Below are 25,514 nucleotides of genomic sequence, written 5' to 3'. Positions count from 1 at the left end.
ACATTTTAATTCCACATCCCATTCCCATTCTGATATGTCTATCCATGGCCTCCTCTACTGTAAAGATGAAGCCCCACTCAGGTTGGAGGAACAACACCTTATATACCGGCTGGGTAGCCTCCAACCTGATGGCATGAACATTGACTTCTCTAACTTCCGTTAATGCCCCTCTTCCCCTTCTTACCCCATCCCTGATATATTTAGTTTTTATCCCCCCTCTTTTTTTCTCTCTTTCTGCCATCACTCTGCCTGTTCTCCATCTCCCTCTGGTGCTCCCCTCCCGTCCCATGATCCTTTCCCTTCTCCAGCTCTGTATCCCTTTTGCCAATCAGCTTTCCAGCTCTTAGCTTCACTCCCTCTCCGGTCTTCTCCTATCATTTCACTTTTTCCCCTCCCCTTCCTACTTTCAAATCTTTTACTATCTTTCCTTTCAGTTAGTCCTGACGAAGGGTTTTGGCCCGAAACGTCGACAGTGCTTCTTCCTATAGATGCTGCCTGGCCTGCTGCGTTCCACCAGCTTTTTGTGTGTGTTGCTCAAATTTCCAGCATCTGCAGATTTCCTCTTGTTTGCAATACCTTTTGATGCCTTAATTGCTACAGACTCTCAATATCCAATAATAATTTTGTCTTTGCCTATGAGGAAGCATCAAAGAAAACTGAAAAACACTGAATATAATTAAAGCTCTGTGACAATTTCACCAATTAAATAGGACATTTTAAAAGAACACACAGTCAAGATCTTCTGTAATATTTTAATACTTCTCACTTTTTTTAAATACTGGATTTTAATTTGTAATAACATGGAGGAACTAAACTTTATAAACTGATCTTTACACATTGCTGATTGAAAAAACTTTTACAGTTCAGTATCACAGACATTAACCAGTGTTTTATTGTACACAAAGCTAAATCAGGATATAAAGCTTTCATAAAAACAAATCTCTCAGCACGTTCTACACACAATATATTTTGAAATAGAAGTCCATATTTTAACCTGCAAATGAGCTGTTTTACATTCCCAAGTTTCAATACTTTACACCTGTCTCTTTAGTGTAATCACTTTATACCAGAATTTCAAAATTATATCACACTTAGTGCAAATGCGACTAACAATATCAAGTTCTATACACGTAAACTTCCCAATTTATTAAAAGTTAGCTTAAATCAATCAAGTTGCAGGTTTTAAACCTACCACCTGTTGCTAAGGATCCACTGATAAGTTAGTCAGGTATATAACTGTTTTTATTTGGGATGTTCAATCAAAAAGTACTCTTGCCCGAACCCTAAGTTCCCAAGACGACCTATGAGCAACTGTATTGAATGCATGTGATTCTAATGCATGACTGAAATGAACAGTGGTTTTATCTACATCAGGTTCTGCAACCTGTTACACTTTGTCTACTTTAAATCCAGTGTATGGTTCATTTGTGCAATTGACATCAATGTCCATATTTCTGGTTTAAAAATAGGTGAAATTAATTTTGTAAAAGATGGGCCAAATGTTTACAAAGGGTACTCTCATCAGCAGCGACCAATTTATTTAACTCATCAACACTCGTGCTCGACCCATTAATATTTTAAAAGAAGTTCCAGAGCTAGCTAGTGTAAGGGTATTTTCCAAACTGTAAACCCCATTATTTGAAATAAACATTCTAAAATAACAGCTCTGAGACCATTCCACAATATTGGCCATTAAACATGTACTACGTGGCAGCCCAATACTTCCAATTACAGTTTTATTTCATACACAATTTGGAATATTAACTTGGCATAAGATTGTGTAGGGTAGTTATTCCAGGTCAAAAGAACAATAATGGTGATTTGAAAATTATGTGATCAATTTGCACATGCAAAAAAAGAAGCCAATGTAAGCAATCAAATGAGCTAGCAGCTTGCCAGAGTGCCCATAGCATGGGATGGTAAAAGCTGGTGCGAACTGTGTAGTCGCACCTAAATTATTATTAGTATTGAGTGAAGTGCTTTGTAGGAAATAATTTAATTATTTCAATAAGCAGCATATATTTTGCCAGCTAAAATAGAATTGGAATAAGCACGAGTCCAAAGTACCCTTTATGATATGTTGCCCCTGATTAACAAGAGCTACAAGTTCACTCAATGGCAAAATGAACCATATCTGGAAATCTATTTCAATTGTACACTAGCAAGAGATGGATTTATTTTGTCTAATTGAAAGAATCATCTGTATTCAGTCAAGCAAACGTCTCCTCTTGTTGACTTATAGCTATTTACATGATTATTTTGTAAATAGAGATTATAAATGTCTGCTGAATGATGGAACTGATCAGCAAGTTGCTTATAAACAGTTCGACTGCTTTTAGTCAAAGCCTGGAAGTTCAGGCTCAATTAAATAAAATGCTCTAGATCAATTCTCAATACATAGTAGCCATCATGGAATAGACTACTCTCAGAATCTATTAGGACAGTCTATTGACTACATAACCAATCCTCAAATTTAGGCACTTTTACATTTACAGCTGTTTGATTTGGATACGATGTACTGAGTAATATGCTGCAAAAATAAAGCACTGTATGCTGATCACAAACAGTCGTTCACCATACAAAAGTTTGTTGTAGATTTAAACTTTAGATGTTATAAAAAAAAATCCAAGTTGCAAAATAAGAGGGAAATTTTATATGTGCATGACTCAAGACCAAATATTTCTATATTCCAGCAATGAGAACAAAAAGCTGCATGCAGTTGCAAACACATCAAGTACAGCTTTGAAATCAAGTGAAAGGAAAAAAAGGTCTCACTACATAGAATTTTAAGGGAACCAAAATTCTTCAGATACATCTATTGCAAATAGCTATTAACATTTGAAGAGCATGTTTAGCCATCCTTGAAATGCAGCTGGCTGAATCTGCCGAACAGATAATTAATTCAATTCAGAATTGATTCCGCACAACAGCACTACTGAAGAGCAAGATGTACACTTTTCTAATGGGTGCATTAAGTATTTATGCAACGGGCTTTGTCTATCAACTATATTTAGCCAGCGTACTTTACTCACAAAAATACATCCTTCTTGCACCAAATATTGCTTAAAACAGTCATTCATTCTTTAACGATATGCCTTCACTGGTAATAACCAGAACATTAATCTATTTCAAAATGAAAAAAATCCTGTTTGACATGTTTCAAGTACTGGTATCCCCCTTTCAGCCCATACCATCATCTTAAAGAATTCAGAACTTTCAATTACAACACAAAAATATTTGTAACAAATATACAAACTAAAAAATGTAGTAGAAAGTTGTAAACAAAACAGAAATAAAGCTTTTCAAAATCTCCATCAAAACAACTTGTTCTTCATAGGAGATAGTAAGAAAGAAGGGGCAAATGCCAGAGGTCAAAGGACAAAGTCAGCCCTGAACCAGTTTTACAGAGATTAGTCTCAAAGGGGGAAAAACAGGACACTGGTGTTAGAAATGACCAATAAGAGAATGTGATGAGGTCAGTGATTATAGTGTGCTGATTAACCACACACAAGTAAGACTTAAAGAAAATACATCCCACTGTAGACCCCAAAGATGGTTAACATTTGTAAATTTAAGAACAAAAATTAGGCTGTTTGCTGCAAAAAGAAAGTTGAAACTTTGGCCATGATTATGCAGGCCTACATTAACAAGCATGCTATTCTTTTTAAACAATTAAAGCCATCAACCTATTGTTTTCGATCCAAAGTATGATTGCTTCTGTAAAAAAAAATGCTGGGTCAAATTGTAAACGGCTGTATGAGCAGTACATAGAAATGAATTACACACTGAAGTACCAAAATGCAACAGAGCACAGACAGTGTTGAACAGTCAGCCACAAATGCAATGTAGCAGCCGATAGCAGCTGGGTGCAGGCTGAGAACCGGGACTGGCCTTTCGTCAGAAATCCATCGTGCCAGTTTGGGGTCACGTAATCCCCGAGTGTCAGAGATACCTTTGTGACTATTTGTTGATCATCATGGTTGGAACAGCAGCACGTCCATGGTGAATGCTAAAGAAAGAAGACAGCACATAAGGACCACATTTAGACAACTATGTTTATGAACAAGTGATGCAAATAAGGCATTTTTCCTGCAACATTTTAAAATTCATTACAAGAATGCTCCTCTGATTATTCTCTGCAACGTAGCTCAAGACCGCCTGTAAAGAAGAGTATCAATACTACCTGAAATGTTAACTCCATTGCCTGGTGCAGGTGCAACCTGATCTGATGAGTATTGCCAACAATTTGTCTTAGTATCAATACATGTTTGTTGTTTCACGTAACAGTTAGAATTATTCTGATTTTTTTTTGGGTAAATAGAGACAATATTTTATTTCCCTTTCAATGCAAAGCAATTGACCATGCATCTCTTCAGCTATATTTATGTACTGCGATTAGGACTGTATCCATGGTGTTACAAATGGCTAGTACTGAAACTAGTTTTCAGCACAAATTTTACCTCCTGACTGAGAGCCTTGAATTTGTGCATTGACAATATATTATACATAAATCAGCACTACAATAAAATCTTAAGAGGAGATGTTGAAGCAGTAATTTACTTCTCCCTCTTGGAAGTTTGACCATATGGGTTTATTCACAATTCAAGGAGAAGCAACAAGCATCAAGAACTATTTTTTAAGATGTAGAGAGTTTCTGTTAGTATCTGAAATAATTTCCAATCACCCCATTTGCATAAGCAATATCAGTTTCAAATTTCAAAACTCAAACAGCTATCAAGGTATCAAAGCATTTGCCTTCAAATACATACAATACATCCACAAAACACTAGGCATCAGTTTTAATGATTCATCTATAAAATAAAAGGTTATTACTATTTTGTACCTTGGATACTAGAAAAGAATGTCTTTGCCTGAAGTCTTCTCCTGCACATATGACGTAAAACGTTTGAGGAATTTGGGATATTCACGTTTTGCAACAGCCCGAAGTACTGAAGCTGGTGCCCATCCTCCAGGATTTACTAAGAACAGAAATAATATTTTGAACCCTTGCAGAAGGACAAATGAGAAGTTTTCTCCAATATGATTATCATTCAATCACATTTACTGAGGAGACAAGACATTAAAATACTCTTCGTGAGCAAAACTAACAGTAAAGCAGATGGCAAACTTTGGAGAATGACTCAAACTTCACAGCATCCTTGGTCAAGTAGCAAGGTGCTCTTAAACATTAAGTGACTGCCATTAATCTAGGGAAGTTAAGGTAAAGCCAAGGAAAGGGGGTATAAGGTAACAAAAGTGAGTGGGAAGTTGGATGATTGGGTAACTTTTTAATTCCAACAAAAGGCAACTAGAAGCGTGTAAGAGAAAAGATGAAATATGAGGGCAAACTAGCCATTAATATAAAGCAGGATACCAAAAATCTTTCTAGTTATATAAGGAGTAAAGAGAGGTGAGAGTTGATTTTGGACCACTGGAAAAAGATGCTGGTAGTAATGGGGGGGGAGGAAACAACAAAATGGCAGGTGAACTTAATGAGTATTTTGCATCTGTCTTCACTGTGGAAGACACTAGCAGTGTGCTGGAAATCTGAGTGCCAGAGAGCAGGAGAGAATGCCATTGCTATTACAAAGGAAAAATACAAGGCAAACCCAAAGGTATTAAGGTGGAAAAGTCACCTGGTCCAGATTGTCCTGAGAAAAATTGCTGAAGAGATAACAGATGCATTGATCACGATCTTTCAAGATATCACTTAATTTATGGCATGGTCCTGCTGGACTGGATGATTGCACGTCACTCTACCCTTTAAGGGAGGAAGGGAAAGGAATTTATAGGCCAGTTAGCCTAACTCTAGTGGTTGGGAAACTCTTGCAGTCTATTATTGTGGTGAGGTTTCGGGATACTTGGTGACTAATGACAAAATAAGGCAAAGTCAGCATGGTTTCTGCAAATGGAAATCTTGCATGACAAACATGTTACAGTTCTTTGAGGAAGTAACAAGCAGGTTGGACAAAGGAGAGGCAGTAGATGTCATTTATTTGGATTTTCAGAAGGCATTTGATAAGGTACCACACAAGGCTACTTAACAAGATAAAATCCTACGGCATTACAGGAAAAATACTGGCATGGATAGAGGAATGGCGGGCAGGCAGGGGGCAACAAGTGGGAATAAAAGGGGTCTATTCTGGTTGGCTGCCAGTGACTAGTGCTATTCTTCAGGGGTCAGTATTGGGACTGCTATTTGTCACATTATTTGTCAATGATTTGGATAATGGAATTGATGGCTTTGTGGCAAAGTTTGCCATTGATACGAAGATAGGTGGAGGGGTAGGTAGTGCTGAGGAAGCAATACGATTGCAGCAAGACTTAGACAAATTGGAAAAATGGGCAAAAAAGTGGCACTTGGAATACAGTATTTGGTAATGTCCAATAATGTATTTTGGGAAAAGGACCAATAATGGGGACTTTTACCTAAGTGGTGGGGGTGGGGGGTTCAAACATCAGTGGTGTAGAGGGTCATAGGAGTTTTAGTTCAAGACTCCTAGAAGGTTAATTTACAGGCTGACTCTGTGGTAAAGGGGCAAATGCAATGTTGGCATTTATTTCAAGGAGATAATGCTGAGCCTTTATAAGATACTAGTCAGGCAGCACTTGAAGTATTTTCAAAGGTTTTGGGCCTCATATCTCCAGGGAGAGTCTAGAGGGGGTTCACGAGGATGATTCCAGGAATAAAGGGGTTAACATATGAGGAGTGTTTGGCAGTTTTGGGCCTGTAATCACTGGAATTTAGAAGAATGCGGGAGGATCTCATTGAAACGTACTGGATATTGAAGGGACTAGATAGGGTGGATGTGGAGAGCATGTTTCCTATGGCGAGGGTAACCAGAACTAGAGGGCACAGCCCCAAAATTGAAGGGCAATCTTTTAGAACAGAGGTAAGGAGGAGTTTTTGTTTGTTAGAGTAATGAATTTATGGAATGCTCTGCCACAGACTGTGGTGGAGGTCAAGTCTGCAGGTACTTTTAAGCTGGAAGTTGATCATTTCCTGATCAGCAGGGCATCAAAGGATATGCTGAGAAAGCAGATGTATGGGGTTGAGTGGGATCCGGGATCAGTCATGATGGAATGATGAAGCAGACTCGATGGGCTGAATGGCCTAATTCTGCTCCCATGTGTTATGATCTCTGATTGGTGGGTTGTTAGAAGTGGCGCTGGACAATAACACACTACATTGTTTTCAACTTCAGGAACATGATGAAGGAACCAAGAATTAGACAATCAAGCCTGCAGATGATTGCTGTTTACAAGAAACAGGAAACTCTGAAGCTGAATGAATAAAAATGCAAAATGTGCAAGAAAATAAGAACGTGGAACCTGGAGACTAGTGTGGGAAACAGGAGGTCTGTCTGGTATTTGGACCCCAGGAGGACCAACTAAAGTATTTCTTCAAGTACTCTTCCATATTTAAAGGTCAGTAAATGACATGATAGTTTCTACATACACACAATACTAAAAGCTAGTTTACAGACAAAAAAAAATCAAGGTGGCTAAGGTAATGTTTTAAAAGGTTAGAATAAAAAGTGAGAATGTGATGGGCAGTTAGACTGAGGGTTCCTAAAAATTCATCTGGAGTTACGTGCATGGAATTTTTGGACATCACAGCCAAGATGATATATAATGACTCTAGAAGTATATTATTACAGACTGACCATATTAGCTTGCTGAGAAATGATCTAATAGGGAAACACAAAATGCCCTTCGAGACTTTCCACCTTCAGAGTCTGGAATGTAGAAGCAGTTGCTCCCACAGAATATTTAACTATAAATTTCAGATTTAAAAAGAAATTAAACTTACCATTGGCTACATATGTAATCTTGCACAGAATGTTGTCTCGACTGATTGCTTGGTTACCTTCTGGAGGGCTTACTAGTGTTTGGCAGATCATGGCAATGTTTATTTTGGCACGTACACATCTATTATTCTGCTGTTAAATAGGTGTAGAAACACAACCATATTGAAGTTCAAATGTGCATAAATCGGAACCAAGTAACTAAGTAGTACATTCAGCTACAACTTCACTGACTAAGCTGACAGTTAGTAAATTAGAATATTTATCCATTTTAGCACTCAAACCAGATTATAAGCTACAAAGTTCCTTTACATGTTTTATTGTTTTCAACTACAGTAATATTTTAAAAAAATGAAAGCAGCCACTTACAGGAGCATTGTCATGTTCCACAGAAAAGTTACAAACAAGCCACGTATCTGGATCATTCTCATTGGTATCTGGAACCTTTCGAATTGCAGACAAATAAAGTACATCCCTTTGCGAGGCCGGCCAAACCCTCTGGACAAAAGAAAACAAAACTGTCTGTCAGCATGTCAAACCATAAAGTCCACATCATGATATTGATATTCATTTACATAGAACATTCTCAGGAACAGGCCCTTCTACCTACCATGTCCGTGGCAAGCAGGAAGTCAAATTAAATTTATTCCATCTGCCAACACAACATCCATATCCTTTCATTCCTTGCATGCTGATGGTGTGTTTCTAAATGACAATATTGTAGTGCTTCCAATGCCACCACAGGCAGTCTGCCCAGGCATTAACCACTGTGACAAAAACTTGTCCTGCACATCTCCTTTAAATTATCCACTCTCATTTGACCTCTAGAATATGGCATTTCCACCTTGGCAAAAAAATTAAACCTCCAAATATCTATACCAGCTGCATTTATCATAGTTTAATATACTTCATCAGGTTGCCCCTCAGACACAATGTGGGAAGAACCCACGTTTTGTCCACCTTCACCTGATAGCTAATACTCGCTAATCCTGGCAACATCGTCGACTTTCAGTCAGATGGCACAGGCGAACAACAAATCCTTGGGCAACACCTTCCAGATAGCAAATCTTTTAAATTACTTCAGTTTTCTACACCTTCTGCTTGATGTTTTCGTACTGTTTGTGTTGCAGAAACTGTTGGTGCCTGTGATGTACAGTTTGGATCTCAGTGCTATGCTGTGTCCAGACAGCTTCCTCATGGAGATTAGAGATGAGAACCCGGAAAGGACCCAGAACACAAGCTGACTCATGGAAGAAACCAAAGATAGGACACGGGGTCATAAACGACTCCATCTCTAAGCGGCAAGGAAGATTTAAACATCGAGGTGAAGGCGTTTGGCCCCGGTCAGCGAGCGCCCAACGGAGGCAGTGTGCTGGGTCTGCCGCCAGGTCGATGGCATTTGGACCTGGTCAGCGATCGCTCCCAACCAGGCCAGAGGGTCCGCGATCACTCCAAACACAGGCCACCGTTCAGACCAGCTGCGAGATCTCAGCTATGGAAGGACTGTTCGATGTTCTGAGATTTACGTGATTGGACTGTACATTATATTGGTTGCCTTCAGATTTCAACATTTTCTTTCATACGGCCAACTGGTGGGTGGGTGATCTGTAGGTTCTTTGTGTGTGGGTGGGGGCTGGTCGCTGCCTTTTCTTCTCTACAAAGGAGGGATTGGGGGCTATTGTTGCCTTGTTTTCTTTTCCTGCAGCGGAGGAGCTGGGGATTGCTGTTGTTGTGTTTTTTTTCCTGCAGCAGAGGGGTTTGGAGATTGTTATGGGGCTTTTTTTTTCCTGTGGGAGGGGGTCAGAGAGTGTTGTTGTAGCTGTTTTTTCTGCGGGGGGGGGGGGGAGTCAGATTGTTATTGTTGCTGTTTATTTCCACACAGGAAAAGAGGTCAGGGATTGTTATTATCACTGTTCTTTTTCTGCAGGGAGGGGTGGAGGATTCTGGGGTCTGCAAGTTCTGTTTCTTTTTACTTTTTCATGTATATTTCATGGCTATCTTGAGAAGGCAAATACCAGTGTTGCATTGTACATCCATAATTTTACAATAAAATGAACGTTGAACCTGGATTAGCTTTTCTGGACCCTCTTCAAAGCTTCAGCATCCTTCCTGTAATAGAGCAATCAGAACTAGATACAATACTCCAAATCAAACCTACCAAAATTTTATGCAGCTGCAACATGATTTCTGTTCCTCTAATCTCAACACTCCAACTAGTTAAGGCAAGAATGTTGTATTCCTCCTTTACCACCCTATGTACTTGTGTCGTCAAGTTCAGAGAGCTATGGACTTACAGCAGAATCTTGGGTACATCTCAATGCACTTAAAGATCCTGCCACTTACTGTATACACTCGTCTTATATTTGACTGTCCACATGATCTATATCCTGCTATAATACTTCGACAAATTTTCTCACTATCAGCAAGCTTACAAATTAGCCAACCTAGTTTTTCATTCAAAACACTTGCACACATAACAAACAAGAGGTCGCACCTTTGATCACTGCAGAACACAACTAGTTGCAGACCTCCAATCAGAGCAAAACTCTTCTACCACTACCCTCTCTCCTGTGGCCAAGCCAATTCTGAATTGTATCTAACAAGGATCTGTGGATCACATGGGATCCACATCTGAATCAAGCTACCATGAAAGATCTTGGCAAATGTCTTATGAAAGTCCATGTAGATAACTTCCAATACTCTGCCCTCAATCAATTTTGTTGCCTACTCAAAAATCCCAATCAGTTGTAAGGTGAGATCTCCCCAACATAAAGCTGTGTTGACTCTCCCTAATTAGCTAATGATTTTCTAAATGCAAGTAAATCCTATTTCAAGAATCCTCCCCAATGGATTCTCTACCACTGATGGAATGCTCAACTGCATATAGTTTGCTGGATAGTCCCTATTCCCCTTTCTAAAGGAGCAACATTTGCTGGTCACTATTCCGAGACGTTGCACGTGACTAAAGCTTGCCTTTCACAATAACCCGGAATAGATCCCATCAGGGCCTGGAGACTTGTCTACCATGATGTCTTGTTGATGTTTAACAATCATGAACTGAAGTTTCATCACTGAGGATGAACTCAAGGTTAATATCCTTTACTGGAAGCATTAACATGTAAGCCCATGAATTAAAATGACTTGCACCTAAACCATCTAGGACATTTGTTCTCCACAGTCACTACCTGTAACACTAATAGTTTAAAAGCAAAAAAAGTATGTACCTTGTGAGTCTGGTAGATGATGATTGCATTATCTGATAGAACTTCTACTACATGGAAGTTTTCAATTGTTGCTGTGGATAGAAATTAACACATCATCCAACCACTTCACACAAATGAAGATACACATATTACATGAAGCACAAGATATGACTAAATAGTACAGGTTGTAACAAGAGTTCAATAGCTGCTTCTGAAGTTAGATAAAGGTGCACAATTTAATAAAGTGTTTTCTTATTTAGATGGAAAGCATAATGTTAGGGACTGGTGAACAGACCTGTGAGCAAAGGAAAATATTGAGAATACTGCATTGAATGTAATATTTTGCCCTCATCATGGCTGATAATATGTTTTACATTGAAACAAGCATCTTTAATTTTATTTCATGCTCAGTTTAATTTCATCTAGTTATCCAATGTTATTTGATTTGCCACCTGCATTTCCCACCTGAAAAATTATTTATAACGTCTTGAAACAGAGGCAAAAAGTAAAAGAACTTACTAAATGTTTTGACAGGGGTAAGAGAGACCAAAAGCTACTTGTTACCCATGGGCAAGATCTTGCTGGCCCAGACATACCATAGTCAGCTGCAGTTATCTATTTTCAAGCTTTGCTTGCTTAAGTCTTTAGATACTTGGCCTGAGCACAATGGAAACACCCCCCACCCACTTGCCCCCGAAAGCTGTGGCTGCTGGCAAAGCCCCACACCTGGCTGTAAAAGCAATGTGGTTTTTAACGTCCAGTTGGATTTAAACTTAAAAATGAATGCAATCTGCTAAATGCACCTTTTAGGTTTTAAAAAAAATTAAAAACCTTGAAACAAAACATATGAAATGTACCTTTCTGTCTGCACATCTGTAGGCGTGCAAAATCAATGGCTCACAGTTTAACACAGGAAGTGCAGGATCCTAGCTTGGTAAATACCAGGGAACCTCTGCAAAGTTGAGCTTTATTGTGGGATTGCAACCACAGAATGGACAGATTTTGTATTCAAAATTAAACAATAAGTTTGGCAATTTTACAAGCAAATATGCAATTGTTAAATTATTGGGCTTGCTTCATTTAAACAGTTAAATTAGAACTTGATTTCAACTGTTTTGAAAGCACATTGTTGAAGATCATTTGAGGATCACATAGTGCATGATCCTTTTAAAATTAAACATATATACAAACACATATACATACTTTTTTCTCTCCACTTACAGGTGATGGGTGGTGAGTATGTGCATTTTCCCCTCAATCTCGGGCCCCCTACCAGAGGCCTGGGAGTATGAAGGTTCCTGGTAGTGCGCTCTTCTAGAGCAGGATCTGAGATGTTGTTCCCAGGATTTGTTGGAGCCACTCTCCCAGTCCAGGAGTTACAGCTCCAAGTGCTTCTATCACCACTGAGATTATTCTGGATTTAACCTTCCACATCCTTTCTGTCTTTCAATCCGTGGTATTTCTCCAGCTTCTCGTATTCCTTCTTCCTGATGTTACCAACATTTGGGATTGCCACATCTATTACAGACATACCACCCTGCAAAAACTCATTTCCGGGAGGTAGCACCATCAATCTGCAGGAGACTCCCGGGAGAGGTGGAATGCCTGCAATCGAGTAGCTCTTTAGCAGCTAGCCAGCTAGTTTAAATAATGTTAGCTATGCTAATGAATGAATGACACCTGTTAAACTCACCTCAACATGTCTTTTACATTTTAACGTGCCATGGGCAATAGAAATGCTATCTGTCAGACAAGATGAGCGGGCATATCTGAATGCTCTGGAAGTTCTTTGTTCTATCAGGATCACTTGGGAGTGGTGGGGAGCAATGAACTTCTTTGGTCCTGAACCAACAATCATCTCTCAACTAAAAACAATACAGTCAAGGAATTCTTTCTACCACATTTGGCTATCAAACACACATCCTTTTTCCCATAGCAACTCAGGTGTTTATAAAACTATGAAAGGTATTTACATAATGCCCTACTATTAGAAAGGTCAAAATCAGGGATCAGCAGGAAAAGCTAGACTTTGGTGAAGCAGAGGATTTAAATGTATCTGGTCCATTTACATTTGTCTGTGCCATTTTAGGCTTAAATATTTTGCATTTCAAATTGCTGAAAATGGGGACTTGTTAGACCACAATGAGGAATGTGAGTGAACAGGTCAGATGGAATAAAAGGAGGAAATGAACAGTCCATGAATTTAGAGATAATTAAATATAGCAAACATAGATCAGGTAATGTGTAAAAATGTTTACATTTAAAATTCCAGCATTTTGAACAGCTAATAATCCTAGATGAGTAAAGCTGCCTGGTGGAAACTGCCAATGATCTGATGGTGATCTATTCAATAAACTTAATGATACAGGCATCTTTAAAAAAATTAATAATATAAAATATTCTTACTTTCCCAATCATTGCGGACATCGACATTCCAGAAATAATGGCAAACTTCATGACCTGTAACACCTTTAACAGAGTGTGTTGCTTTGAGAGGATCCAAGACAATCCCATTCTCTTCTACTTCTCTTCTGTATACCTGTGGTAAAATGGACAAGCACAGATAACATTCACTGCTATTTATTTGTTTCAACTGTCCATCTGTTGAGAACAATGGCCGGATCTAGCCCAGATCAAAATCTATTCCACTCTTAAAACAAATGCATTTTAAATTATGATCATGCAAATATTACTCACCTTCATTTCTCCCTCTTCCACCACCAACTGCCAATTGGCATCTCCACCTACATCCTGCAGAGAGTACTGCATATGATTTTGCACCATTTCTTCAACCTGCCCAAAAATAAAACACCTTTCTGAATTTTCAATAACCATATTCTTGCAGAAATAGAATTATCAGATGGAAACCAGGCCGACACAAGTCCTTGGTCATAGGAAGTTTCAGAAACATAAACATGCAGGTTGTCACAAGCCTGATTTTTATGCAGCATCAATTTCAGCTTCCTCATTTCTCTCTACCATTTCCAAACACAGAAATTCAACAAATGGTCTTAAGTACATACCATTTGCTTTTACTCCTTTGTCTGTAACATACTGCAAATGCCTATTACTCAAAGGGCAAATTATGTCAGAATTACTTTCCCATTAAAATGCCAGTTTACAAATGTAATAAAAGCAAAAATAATTTAGTTCATTGTTGATCTCTTTCATACTTATTTAATTGATGTCTGCACAAAAAGGACCAACTCCTTATGCAATGATGAAAAGCTCCAAATATTAGTATTGAGACTTCGATAGTGTAATATTCTATATCAAGTCTAATCAGTTGCTAGTGTAATATTTCTCTGAAGTAACTACTTGAAATGGATAATCTTGTATCCAATATTCTAGCATAAAGCAGCGTACATTTGTTTAATATGGCTTGTAAAGCATTGTTCATATCACCAGTTCACTCTCAATTATTTTTCAAGTCTCAGTATTTACTCAACATAGTATTTTGCCACCACCACACCCAATTGTTGCCCAGTCTTCAAAGTTTACTTTCTCTTTTTCAGTTCAGGAACATAGCATATCACTCACTATTTGAATCCTTTGATCTAAATATTTTATTCCTACAGAATTAGTCATTATTCTCCTCCTCCACTTCTCCTCATCATAAGATTGCAACCAAGTTTATTTTGCTCTTTATCCTTCAAACTCCCCAGTCACAGAATCATCACCATTGCCACCCCCCCTTTAAACCCCAACACGTCCAAATCACACATTACATATAGAAACAGACCCTTTCACTTACAGCACCGTCAGCCTTCTCCACCAGGAATTAACTCCACCACTGTCCACTGTACCAGCTAATCAATATTGGTCAGGTGCTGAAGACTATCCACAACACTGCCAATCTATGTGGCATTTGCAAACTTAAAATTTATACCACCTACATTAATGTACTTTTCTCTATTTCCAATCCTAGCTGTTCTACCATAAATTTCAATCCAGGTACCAGTCACTATACCCTCAATGTTCAAAGCTCAAGGTTAAAAGTTGGGACTACAACTAGAGGTTAAGGGTGAAAGGTGAAATGTTTGAGGGGAACATGAAGGAAATCCTCTTTACTCAGAGGGTCATGAGCACGTGGAACGAGCTGCTAGCACAAGTGGTGCACTCAAGCTTGATTTCAATGTTTAAGTTTGGATAGGTACATTGATGGTAGGGGTATGACATTGTAGGTCAAAATGCCTGTATGTGCTACATTCAGATTTCTCCTGCCCAAACTATATCTACTAATCTCAAGCTCTAGTTTTCTCTAGCAATCAACTACAGTTCAAATCCTCACCCCTATTTACCTCTAATAACTAGAATTTATGCTTTTGCATGCAACCTCCAGTTCTTAAAATCCACATGGAAATTTCTCTTCTAAGTCTCCAGAAAGGACTCAAGACAATTTTGTTATAAATTTGCTACTCGACCACCCTGTCACATTTACTTATTACCTACTATCCTGTGAAAAATTAAGATCTCTGTGCTTGTATTGCTCTAGGACTACATAACTCTTCCTACATGAAAACAATTATGAAAATGTAAAATGTAGTTGCACTAGAAAGTTTGGTCTCACTCTAGTGGGAGAAACTGCCCACTGCCATTAGAGTCGAGATTAAATTAAATGACCTTTAATCCAGTAGTACGTACCCTGCTTGAGGGGCTAGTGAGACTTTTCAATGGATTGCTATCTTCTAGAGTCATAGAATCATAGAAAAGTACACACAGGCCCTTCAGCCCATCTAGTCTGTGCCAAACAACTTAAACTTCCTACTCCCATGAACCTGCACCCAGATCATAGCCTTCCATAGCATTACCTATCCAAACTTAAACATTGAAATCGAGCTTGCATGCACCACTTGTGCTAGCAGCTCGTTCCAAACTCTCATGACCCTCCAAGGTTTCCCTCATGTTCACCTTAAACTTTTCACCTTTCACCCTTAATCTATGACCTCAGTGGAAAAAGCCTACTTGCATTTACCCCATCTATACTCCCAATTTTGTATACCTCTATCACATCTTCCTTCAATTCCCTACACCTATGGAATAAAGTCCTAACTTACCCAATCTTTCCTTATAACTCAGGTACTCCAGATCCGACAACATCCATGTAAATTTTCTCTGTACTATTTCAACTTTATTTCCATCTTTCTTGTACACAAGAGATCAAAACTGTGCACAGTACTCCAAGTTCGGCCCCATCAATGTCTTGTACAACTTCATAACATCCCATCTCCTGTACTCAATACTTTGATTTAAAAAGCCCAATGCTTTCTTTATGACCCTATCAACCTGTGCCACCACTTTCAATGAATTATGGACCTATACTGCCAGATCCCTTTGTTCTACCACAGTGTGCAAGATCTACCCTGGTTGGCCCTATTGAAGTGCAACACCTCCCGTTTGTCTGCATTAAATATAATCAACCATTTTTCCTGCTTCAAGCCATGAGAGCTTTCCCCTCTGTCCACTAAACTCCCAATTGTAGTGTCATCCACGAATTTGATGATCCATTTAACTACAATATCATCCAGATCATTGATAGAGATGACAAACGCTCGCTCAAGTCCATGTAAAGAACATCTGTTGCCTTGCCTTCATCGACTTTCCTGGTAACTTCCTCGAAAAACTCTACAAGATTGGTTACACGTGACCTATTATGCACAAAGCCATGCTGACTATTTTCTATCCATTTCCATCCAAAAACTCATACCTGGTCCTTTAGAATGCCTTCAAATAAATTTCCCACTACTGATGCCAGGCTCATCAGCCTGTAATTTCCTGGTTTATTTTTACAGCCTTTTTTAAACAGTGGAACATTAGCTTTTCTCCTGTACCAAGGATGTTTTAAATATCTCTGCCAGGGCCCCTGTAATTTCTGCACTTGCCTCCTACAGGGTCCAAGGGAACACCTTGTCAGGCACTGGGGATTTAGCCACCCTAATTTGCATCAAGACAGCAAGCACATCCTCTTCTAATTTTTTGTGTCCATGTCTTGATGCTGTTTGCCTCACTTTTACAGCCTCTGTAACCATCTCCTAAGTAAATACAAGTGCAAAAAAATCCATTTACAAACTCCCACATCTCTTTGGGTTCCACACATAGAATACCATTCTGATCTTCCAGAGGACCCATTTTGACCCTTGCTATTATTTTGCTCTTAATATATCTGTAGAATTTCTTAGGATTCTCCTTTGCCTTGCTTGCTAGGGCAACCTCATGTCTTAAGAACATATAGAACATACAGCACATTACAGTCCCTTCAGCCCACAATGTTGTGCCAACCATGCAACTTACTCTAGAGACTATCTAGGATTTCCTTAGCGCATAGCCATCTATTTTTCTAAGCTCCATGTAGCTCTCCCTTAAAAGACCTTATTGTATCCACTTCCACCACTGCTGCTGGCAGTGCTTTCCACGGACCCACCACTCCCTGTGAAAAACTTGCCCCTGACATCCCCTTGGTACAAATTTCTAAGCACCTTAAAATTATGCCCCCCCCCCCCACCCGTGTCAGCCATTTCAGCCCTGGGAAAAAGCCTCTGGCTATCCACACGATCAATGCCCCTCATCTTATACACCTCTACAGTATCAGGTCACCTCTCATCCTCTGTTGCTATAAGGAATAAAGGCCAAGTACACACGACCTATTCTCATGAGGTGCCTTCTTTTATCCTTCCTGATTTCTTTCAGGAGTATTCTCCTGCATTTCTTATACACCTCAATTACCTAATTTGCTCTCCCCTGCCTCTACCTGCTATGCCCTCCTTCTCTTCTCTTAACTAGAGCCTAATTATCTCCAGAAAACCAAGGTTCCCCTACACTCATTATCTTTGCCTTTTATTCTGATAGACACATACCAGCTTTCTACTCAAAATTTCACATTTGAAGGCTTTCCACTTCCAAGTACATCTTTGCCAGAAAACAGTCTGCACTTGCCAGATGCTTTCTGATACCATCAAGATTGGCCCCTTCTCTAAGTTAGAATCTCAACCCATGGACCTGACCTATCTTCTTCCATATTTACTTTAAAACTAATGGCAAAGCGCTCAGCTACGCAAACTTCAGTCACCTGCCCTGCCTCATTCCTTAATAATAGATCAATCAGAATCAGGTTTATTATCACCAGCATGTGACGGGCAATTTGTTAAGTTGCCAAGTGTCGTACACATTCATTGGGATTTCTGTGCACTGGCTAAGAAAACTTTCCAGAACACATTTGAGAAACTGTTCCATCTGGTTCTCTTACAGTATGGGAGTCCCAGTCAATATATGGAAAATTAAAGTCATCTGCTATAACAACCTTATGTTTTTTGCAACAGGTGCCATCTTTTTACAAGTGATTCAGGGCATTTACAAAGACAGGTGTGAAAACAGGATCACAGGGGACCCAAGTCACCCCAACCACAATCTATTCCAGCTGCTACCATCCGGGAAACTGTACCGCAACATTAAAGCCAGGACCAACAGGCTCTGGGACAGCTTCTTCCACCAGGCAATCAGATTGATTAACTCACACGGATTTGAGTGTATTTATATGTTACATTGACTGTTCTACTATAAATTACTATGATTGCACGTTTAGATGGAGACGTAATGTAAAGATTTTTACTTCTCATGGATGTGAAAGATGTAAGAAATAAAGTCAATTCAATTTAAATCCTGTGGACTGTTGTGTGGTCTATAATAGAGCCCTATTAACATGGCCATACCTTTCCTATTCCTCAGTTCCACCCATAAAGCCTCACTAAACAAGTTCTCCAGTCTGTCCTGATTGAGCGCTGCCCTGGCTCGTAATGCTACCCCTCCCCTTTAACCCCTCCTGCAATCAAATCTCACTCATCGCTACAATATCACAATTTCAGGTGTTGATCCATGCCCCGAGCCCATCAGTTCATTTGGTTTTCCTACGATACTTCATGCATTGAAATATACGCAACTTGGAACATTTTTGCACCACACTCAACCTTTTGATTCCTGAATTTATCTGAGATCTTAACAACATGTCTCCACAATATCTCCACTATTTGTTCTGGCACTCTGGCTCCCATCACCCTGCAACCCTGGTTTTAACCACTCCCACCTTCTCTCTCCCCACCCCCACCATCCAGCATTAGTAACCTTCTCACTATGATATCAGTCCCTCTCCATTTCAGGTGCAAACCATCTCTTCTGTACAGGTCCCACCTTCTGCACTGAGCCCAATAACCCAAAATTCTGACACCCTCCCTCGCCAACAACTCCTTAACCATTTGTTAAACTGTATGATCTTCCTATTTCTGGCTACTAATTCCCTGTGCCACTTGCTTCCTATTAACAGCACGTGGCACAGGTAGCAATCCTGAGATCACAACCCTGGAGATCTCCTATCCTTTAACTTAGCACCCAACTCCCTGAACTCACTTTGCAGAACATTGTCACTCTTCCTACCCATGTCATTGGTACCCACATGGACCATGACCTCTGGCTGCTCACTGCTCACCCTGCCACTTAAGAATGCTGAGGACTTGATCAGAGATTATCTGGACCATACACTCAGGAGAATCTGGGAATCTAGTTCTTGTCCATAGAACTTCCTTTCCTAACATCACAGCTCGCTTCTTCTCCCCACCAACCTCCCTTCTGAGGTAACAGAGACAGACTCAGTGCCAGAGATTGACTACTGCATCTTTCCCTTACCAGGTCATCCCTCTGAAATAGTACCTAAGGTGGTTGTTGAGGGGGATGGCCACAGGGATACTCTGCACAGGTTGTTTAACCCCTTTCCTGTCACCCAGTCTCTTGTGCCCTGCACCATGGGTGCAACTACCTTGTTATTTATGTGCTATCTATTAACCCCTCAGCCTTCTGAATGATCCAGAGTTCATCCAGTTCTAGCTCCAACTCTTGAACATGGAGTGTTAGAAGCTGCTCACAGGTGTAGACCTCAGGATCACTGGAGGTCTCCCTGCCTTCCTACGTCCTGCAAGAGGCACATTCAATTATCCTGCCTTGCATCCCTACTGTTCTAACTGTGCAAATATAAAGGAGGAAAACAAAAATAAACTGGGAGAAAATCCTTACCTTGCTAATAAGTTAATTCATCAATAACAAAAAAATTATGTTAATACATTTAGCTTAGTATAAGCATCTACTACAGTTCATTATTAAAACTGCAAAAACCTGCATCATTTCACTTGGCAAAAACATGGTAAAAATTTATATAAACTGGCCAATTTCCAGACTGTCACCACTCTTTAGTCAAGGATGTAGATTTTGTATAACAAATATTCCACTGGTATTAGCATTATGAGCATTTTGAGCACCAGAGATTATCTGTAATAGTCATTAGGTACTCTAACCCACCAAATGGTGTAAATACTAACTATCTGCAAAATAATAATGCAGACAAGCTTGCTACAGCTGGGGCATCAAGATATCTGTTGGTGTGTGCGTAATGGAACTTGCCCAAATCACTACTCAAAAGATTGAGATACAGAATAAGATTTGTTCTCATGGAATTTGTGTGGTAAGTAAATAGATTTTTTTAAAAAAACTTGCATTTCCTGACATGTGCACACAAGTAAGTGGCTTCATATTATAGAAATTCGTGACATGGACTGTTTTCTAGGAACGTAAAACCTCTTTCACCCTTAGTGAGGGTCATGTGTAATGTCTTCTGGGGCTCATTTGTTTTGGATCTCACCCTTTCCCAGAGTTTAAAGTGTTTTCTGAAAAATATTGCAATCTTACTCAACTTTGTCATCAATAAATCATCAGCAGCACTGGTGCTTCACAGGGGACTGTCCTGTCTCCCTTTCTCTTCATCATCTACACCTCGGACTTCAACTACAACACAGAGTCTTGCCATCTTCAGAAGTTTTCTGATGACTCTGCTATAGTTGGATGCATCAGCAAGGGAGATGAGGCTGAGTACAGGGCTACGGTGGGAAACTTTGTCACAGCAGAATCATCTGCAGCTTAATGTGAAAAAGACTAAGGAGCTGGTGGTGGACCTGAGGAGGGCTAAGGCACCTGTCACCCCTGTTTCCATACAAGAAGTCAGTGTGGACATGCTGGAGGATTACAAATACCTGGGGATACGAATTGACAATAAACTGGACTGGTCAAAGAACACTGAGGCTGTCTACAAGAAGGGGCAGAGCCATCTCTATTTCCTGAGGAGACTGAGGTCCTTTAACATCTGCCGGACGATGCTGAGGATACTCTACGAGTCTGTGGTGGCCAGTGCTATCATGTTTGCAGTTGTGTGCTGGGGCAGCAGGCAGAGGGTAGCAGACACCAACAGAATCAACAAACTCATTCGTAAGGCCAGTGATGTTGTGGGGGTGGAACTGGACTCTCTGACGGTGGTGTCTGAAAAGAGGATGCTGTCCAAGTTGCATGCCATCTTGGACAATGTCTCCCATCCACTCCATAATGTACTGGTTAGGCATAAGAATACATTCAGCCAGAGACTCATTCTACCGAGATGTAACACTGAGCGTCACAGGAAGTCATTCCTACCTGTGGCCATCAAACTTTACAACTCCTCCCTCGGAGTGTCAGACACCCTGAGCCAATTCTGGTCCTGGACTTATTTCTGCTTGGCATGGAAAAGCTTATTATTTAATTATTTATGGTTTTATATTGCTATATTTCTTCATTATCCTTGGTGCGGCTGTCATGAAACCAAATTTCCCTCGGGATCAATACAGTATGTCTGTCTGTCAAATGGAACTAAGTATTTTGTCTTAATGCTTAAAGAAACTTAAATTTTCAGAAAGAAAAATGAACTAATTTAAAGAATGTTAGCCAGAACATGAGGCTAACCATCAAAATTTGAACAATTATCTAATGATTAAACTTTAAAAAGTAATGAGGTGATTAAGTATTTTAAATATCACTAACATGGTTTTCCTGTCAAGAACCACATTTTATATTGACAAATAGGAAAATTCACAACATTTTCCCATTCATGGTTTACATGTCATACCCACATTGCCATTACTATTTGCCCCATCACTCAAGCAATTTCAGAAGTGATTTTTAAGCATCAACCAGACAGGGTGAGTTGGGAATAATATGAGCTCATGGGAAAGGGTGGCAGGATTCCCAGTCTTACAGAAAACATTAGTAAAGCAGACAAGGTTTTACAACAATCCAGTAGCTTTTGCACAATCATTATCAAGAGTCAATATTGTTGCTCCAGATCATTAACTGGTTAATAATGAACTTAAAGTCTGATGAAAAAGAAAGGCAATGATCGAAAGTGACAATTGCCTAAAGACCATATCCTAAAATGTATGGATTTTTAAAGAAAATCTGATTAGTGGTAACCCCAGTGAAAATGCTCACAACTTCATAAATTTATTTCTTTGTACCCTGGCAATTTATGGCTCACACATTCCACAATATATTACGTACCTAAATTAGGTCTCAAGATTTAGATGGAGCTAGAGGGCTAGTGCATACCAGCAGTCTATTTAGTATTAAAATCCACTCAAATTAGTGGTCCTATTGGAGCAAATTCATCAATTCAAATCCACCTTACACTGAACACTTAATACTTTTTAGCTTGACATATTCAATTCAAGTTCACTAAATTGAAATTTTTAAAACTGTCAAATATAAAGAACATATCGGAATCTTGATTTACAATACGAGCAATTTCCCTGCGCTGAAATCAATTCTAGAATGTGTATATCTGTAGCAGATCTGCTGATATTTTATAATTATGATTTCTAAATTTGAAGATGAAAAGTATAATAATAGGTTACAACAATACAAACTTGACAAGACGTTTGGTGCTGCATTTGCATATTACATTAAACAACTTCAAACTGCTTCTACTAAAATCTGCTTCAGGCCAACATGTAAAACAAGTTGTACTTTTGGAGAAGAACTTTTATGTGTACCATTTTGATATATGCAACATATCCCATTTATGGCAGTTTTATCCAAGATTACCAAAGACAAGCTGTCAACGAGTAAGAACAAGATTTATAATGCAATTAAATTACAAACTGAAATCAACTAGAAAAAATGCAGACACCAACAAACTGTCTGAGGAAACATGGAGCTTTACAAAAACAAACATTCTAGTGGAGTGTTAGTAGTGAAGTTTTAAGATGAGAACTGCTAAGAAAAGTCTTTAACTGTTCTTAATTATCTAACGCAATAGTGCTTACTCTTTACTTGATCTTTTGAAATGCATCATTACTACAACCAATAATCTGCACTATAAATGTGCACTGACATTAAGCTCAAGATCCTGTTAACTGATATACTTTGGGCATATCATTAAATCTTTAACTGAAAATTAAATGTATTTAGAATAAGTGACAGATATTTTACATGTAAAGATTAACAAAAGGAAAGAATGCTACCAAACCTTAAGAAATTGGAATTTATCAGTTTGAACTGATCCTCAAAAAAAAAACACATTTTCTACTAGGAAGCTGCAATGCTGCTGCTAAAAATAGTGACAGAAGTGAGGGGTGGTGTTGAGAGAAAGGAAATGATGAATTGTCTCCCTGCAGTGGTGTCATTAGTGGAGGATTAAAATTTCCAAGATTGTGCATGACTGTCCTATTCGCAGATACACTAAGGCGAAGTGAAGCAGGAAGAATTGAGCAAATTGTCAGGAAGCTATGTTGTTAGCAATTGCATTATTTGCGAAGTCAAAAATAATGGACTACTTATTTGCTGAAGCTGCTGAGCATTATATATCTAAGTCAAGATATAATTGAATAAAAATGAAATAGCAAGTTTCATGGTTGCATAGTAGCATACAGCTTGTGGAAAAAATTAAAGCTATACATGTTATTTAACTCCTGAACTGTTAGAATGATTAAAAAAATGGAAATTTTTACACTGGTTTGAAGCATATTGAACTTGAACATCTTTAAAATATTAACTATAACTGATGAGAAAATTCAAGTTGCTGTAAATAAAAACAAAATGCTGTAAAAACTCAGCAGGCCAGGCAGCATCCTGTAGCTTACCATTATGGATCAAACTCAGATGTACTACAATGTTAATATAAAAATATAAAAATACAATGTTATCCATTTATAGCATGAACAAGTTTTCAGGCAGGAGTGCATCGAGTAAGATAGAGAAAGCATATAGTTAAATTTATTTTAAGAGTGCACAGTATTTGATACTTTTCAACATATCCTTGAGACATCTGAAGTGATAAGCATTGTAAATGTATAAATTATAGGGCAATCCTACTGGTGATAACTTGCTTAGCTGTAAATGGTTCCTCTTCATAATAGCAAACATTTGCATGAAGCAGAGGAAACTGTCAACACAAATTTGACTTGGGATTGAAGTTTACAACACTGATTTCACAGGAATCTTAACATGCTCACAGTAGTGTACAACATACTTGAGCACATGATCAACTGAATTTTAATGGGGTGGATAGGGAAGCACAAGTGGATTTGAAAGCAAGATTGATGCACCACTCAAGGAGGGAGTGAACATAGTGCAGATAGCAGACCTTTGAAGAACATTAAATTTACAGGGTGGATAACTGAATGCAGAGTTTGCAGCCAGCGATTGAGCCTCTGGAATTTTCTCTTCATAAAATACAGTAAAATTAATAAGTAGTTAAAGGCAATGCAAGTTCAAATTCCATTGAACCTTGAACACCAATGCTCTTCAGTGAAAGCATTCGTCTTCCTTGGCCTTGAGTGAATGCTTAAGAATCAATAGATAAAGCTAATTATATATGGTTAAAACTGATGACTTATAATAACACTTTTATAAAAATGTTTAATTTGCTGAGATCCTTAAACTGTTAATGGAGATGATTCATTTAAGCCACTATTCCAAAAACGGTCAACTGCATTCACCTCTACTCACTCTTCCCACATCCTACCCAATAATCTATTTCAACACTTTTGGCAAACTGCCAGCAATTAAATCTACAGTGCACAGTTCTTAGAGGATGTACACCAAATTGAGGCCTACAGGGATTTTTCTTAAAATTACATTGAACACCGTAGGATGAAGTTGCAGATCATTGGCATTGTGTCACATTGGACATGGCAGGGTAAACAAATTCATTTTCATCCTCAAATAAAAAAAAACCAAAATTGGACTCTTACACTATTCAACACTGCTGTCTAAAATAGTTATTTGTTGATGGGAGGTAAACAGCACTGGCAATGCCAGCATTTATTGTCCATTCCTCAAGTACAGAGGCAGTTAAGTTAACCATATTAGTGTATGCCTAATCATATACAGGTCAGTCAAGGTAGTGTTGGACAATTAGGGCCTGTTTCCATGCTGTATGACTATTCCTTTAACTGAAGGACAAGTTATGAAAATCTCATTTCTGTACTTTTAAATATAGATTCTGCATTTATTCAATTACTTAAATTTAAAAATTCTGAAGTTCCTTGATGGGACTTAAACACGATGATCAGAATTACACAACAGTATCAAAAGTAGTTGTCGCATGAATATAAAAGGGAGTCGGTGTACGGAAGAGGAATGATGGAGGAATTGAGCTGGA

The 25,514-nt window shown here is 38.8% G+C and overlaps 1 protein-coding gene across 6 annotated transcripts in view; it reads right to left on the bottom strand.

Annotated features, from left to right (window-relative positions):
• Nucleotides 1–738: 738 nt before the first annotated feature.
• LOC132396718 (ceramide transfer protein) overlaps nt 739–25,514 on the bottom strand; it is a 126,760-nt gene continuing 101,984 nt past the window's right edge. For 4 of the 6 annotated variants that reach the window (XM_059974533.1, XM_059974536.1, XM_059974535.1 and 1 more), the window contains 7 exons: nt 13,709–13,804; nt 13,418–13,550; nt 11,033–11,103; nt 8,178–8,306; nt 7,814–7,943; nt 4,844–4,979; nt 739–4,009 (listed from right to left, as the gene is read on the bottom strand). In XM_059974533.1, the coding sequence (XP_059830516.1) occupies nt 4,852–4,979; nt 7,814–7,943; nt 8,178–8,306; nt 11,033–11,103; nt 13,418–13,550; nt 13,709–13,804 (687 nt within the window). In that variant the 3' untranslated portion in view covers nt 739–4,009; nt 4,844–4,851. The remainder of the gene's footprint in view (nt 4,010–4,843; nt 4,980–7,813; nt 7,944–8,177; nt 8,307–11,032; nt 11,104–13,417; nt 13,551–13,708; nt 13,805–25,514) is intronic. The other 2 variants (XM_059974534.1, XM_059974539.1) reach the window with 1 other exon arrangement.

Source organism: Hypanus sabinus, chromosome 7 (assembly GCF_030144855.1).
Source record: "Hypanus sabinus isolate sHypSab1 chromosome 7, sHypSab1.hap1, whole genome shotgun sequence".
Taxonomy (NCBI): Eukaryota; Metazoa; Chordata; class Chondrichthyes; order Myliobatiformes; family Dasyatidae; genus Hypanus; species Hypanus sabinus.
This window is presented reverse-complemented; position numbering and strand designations above follow the sequence as displayed.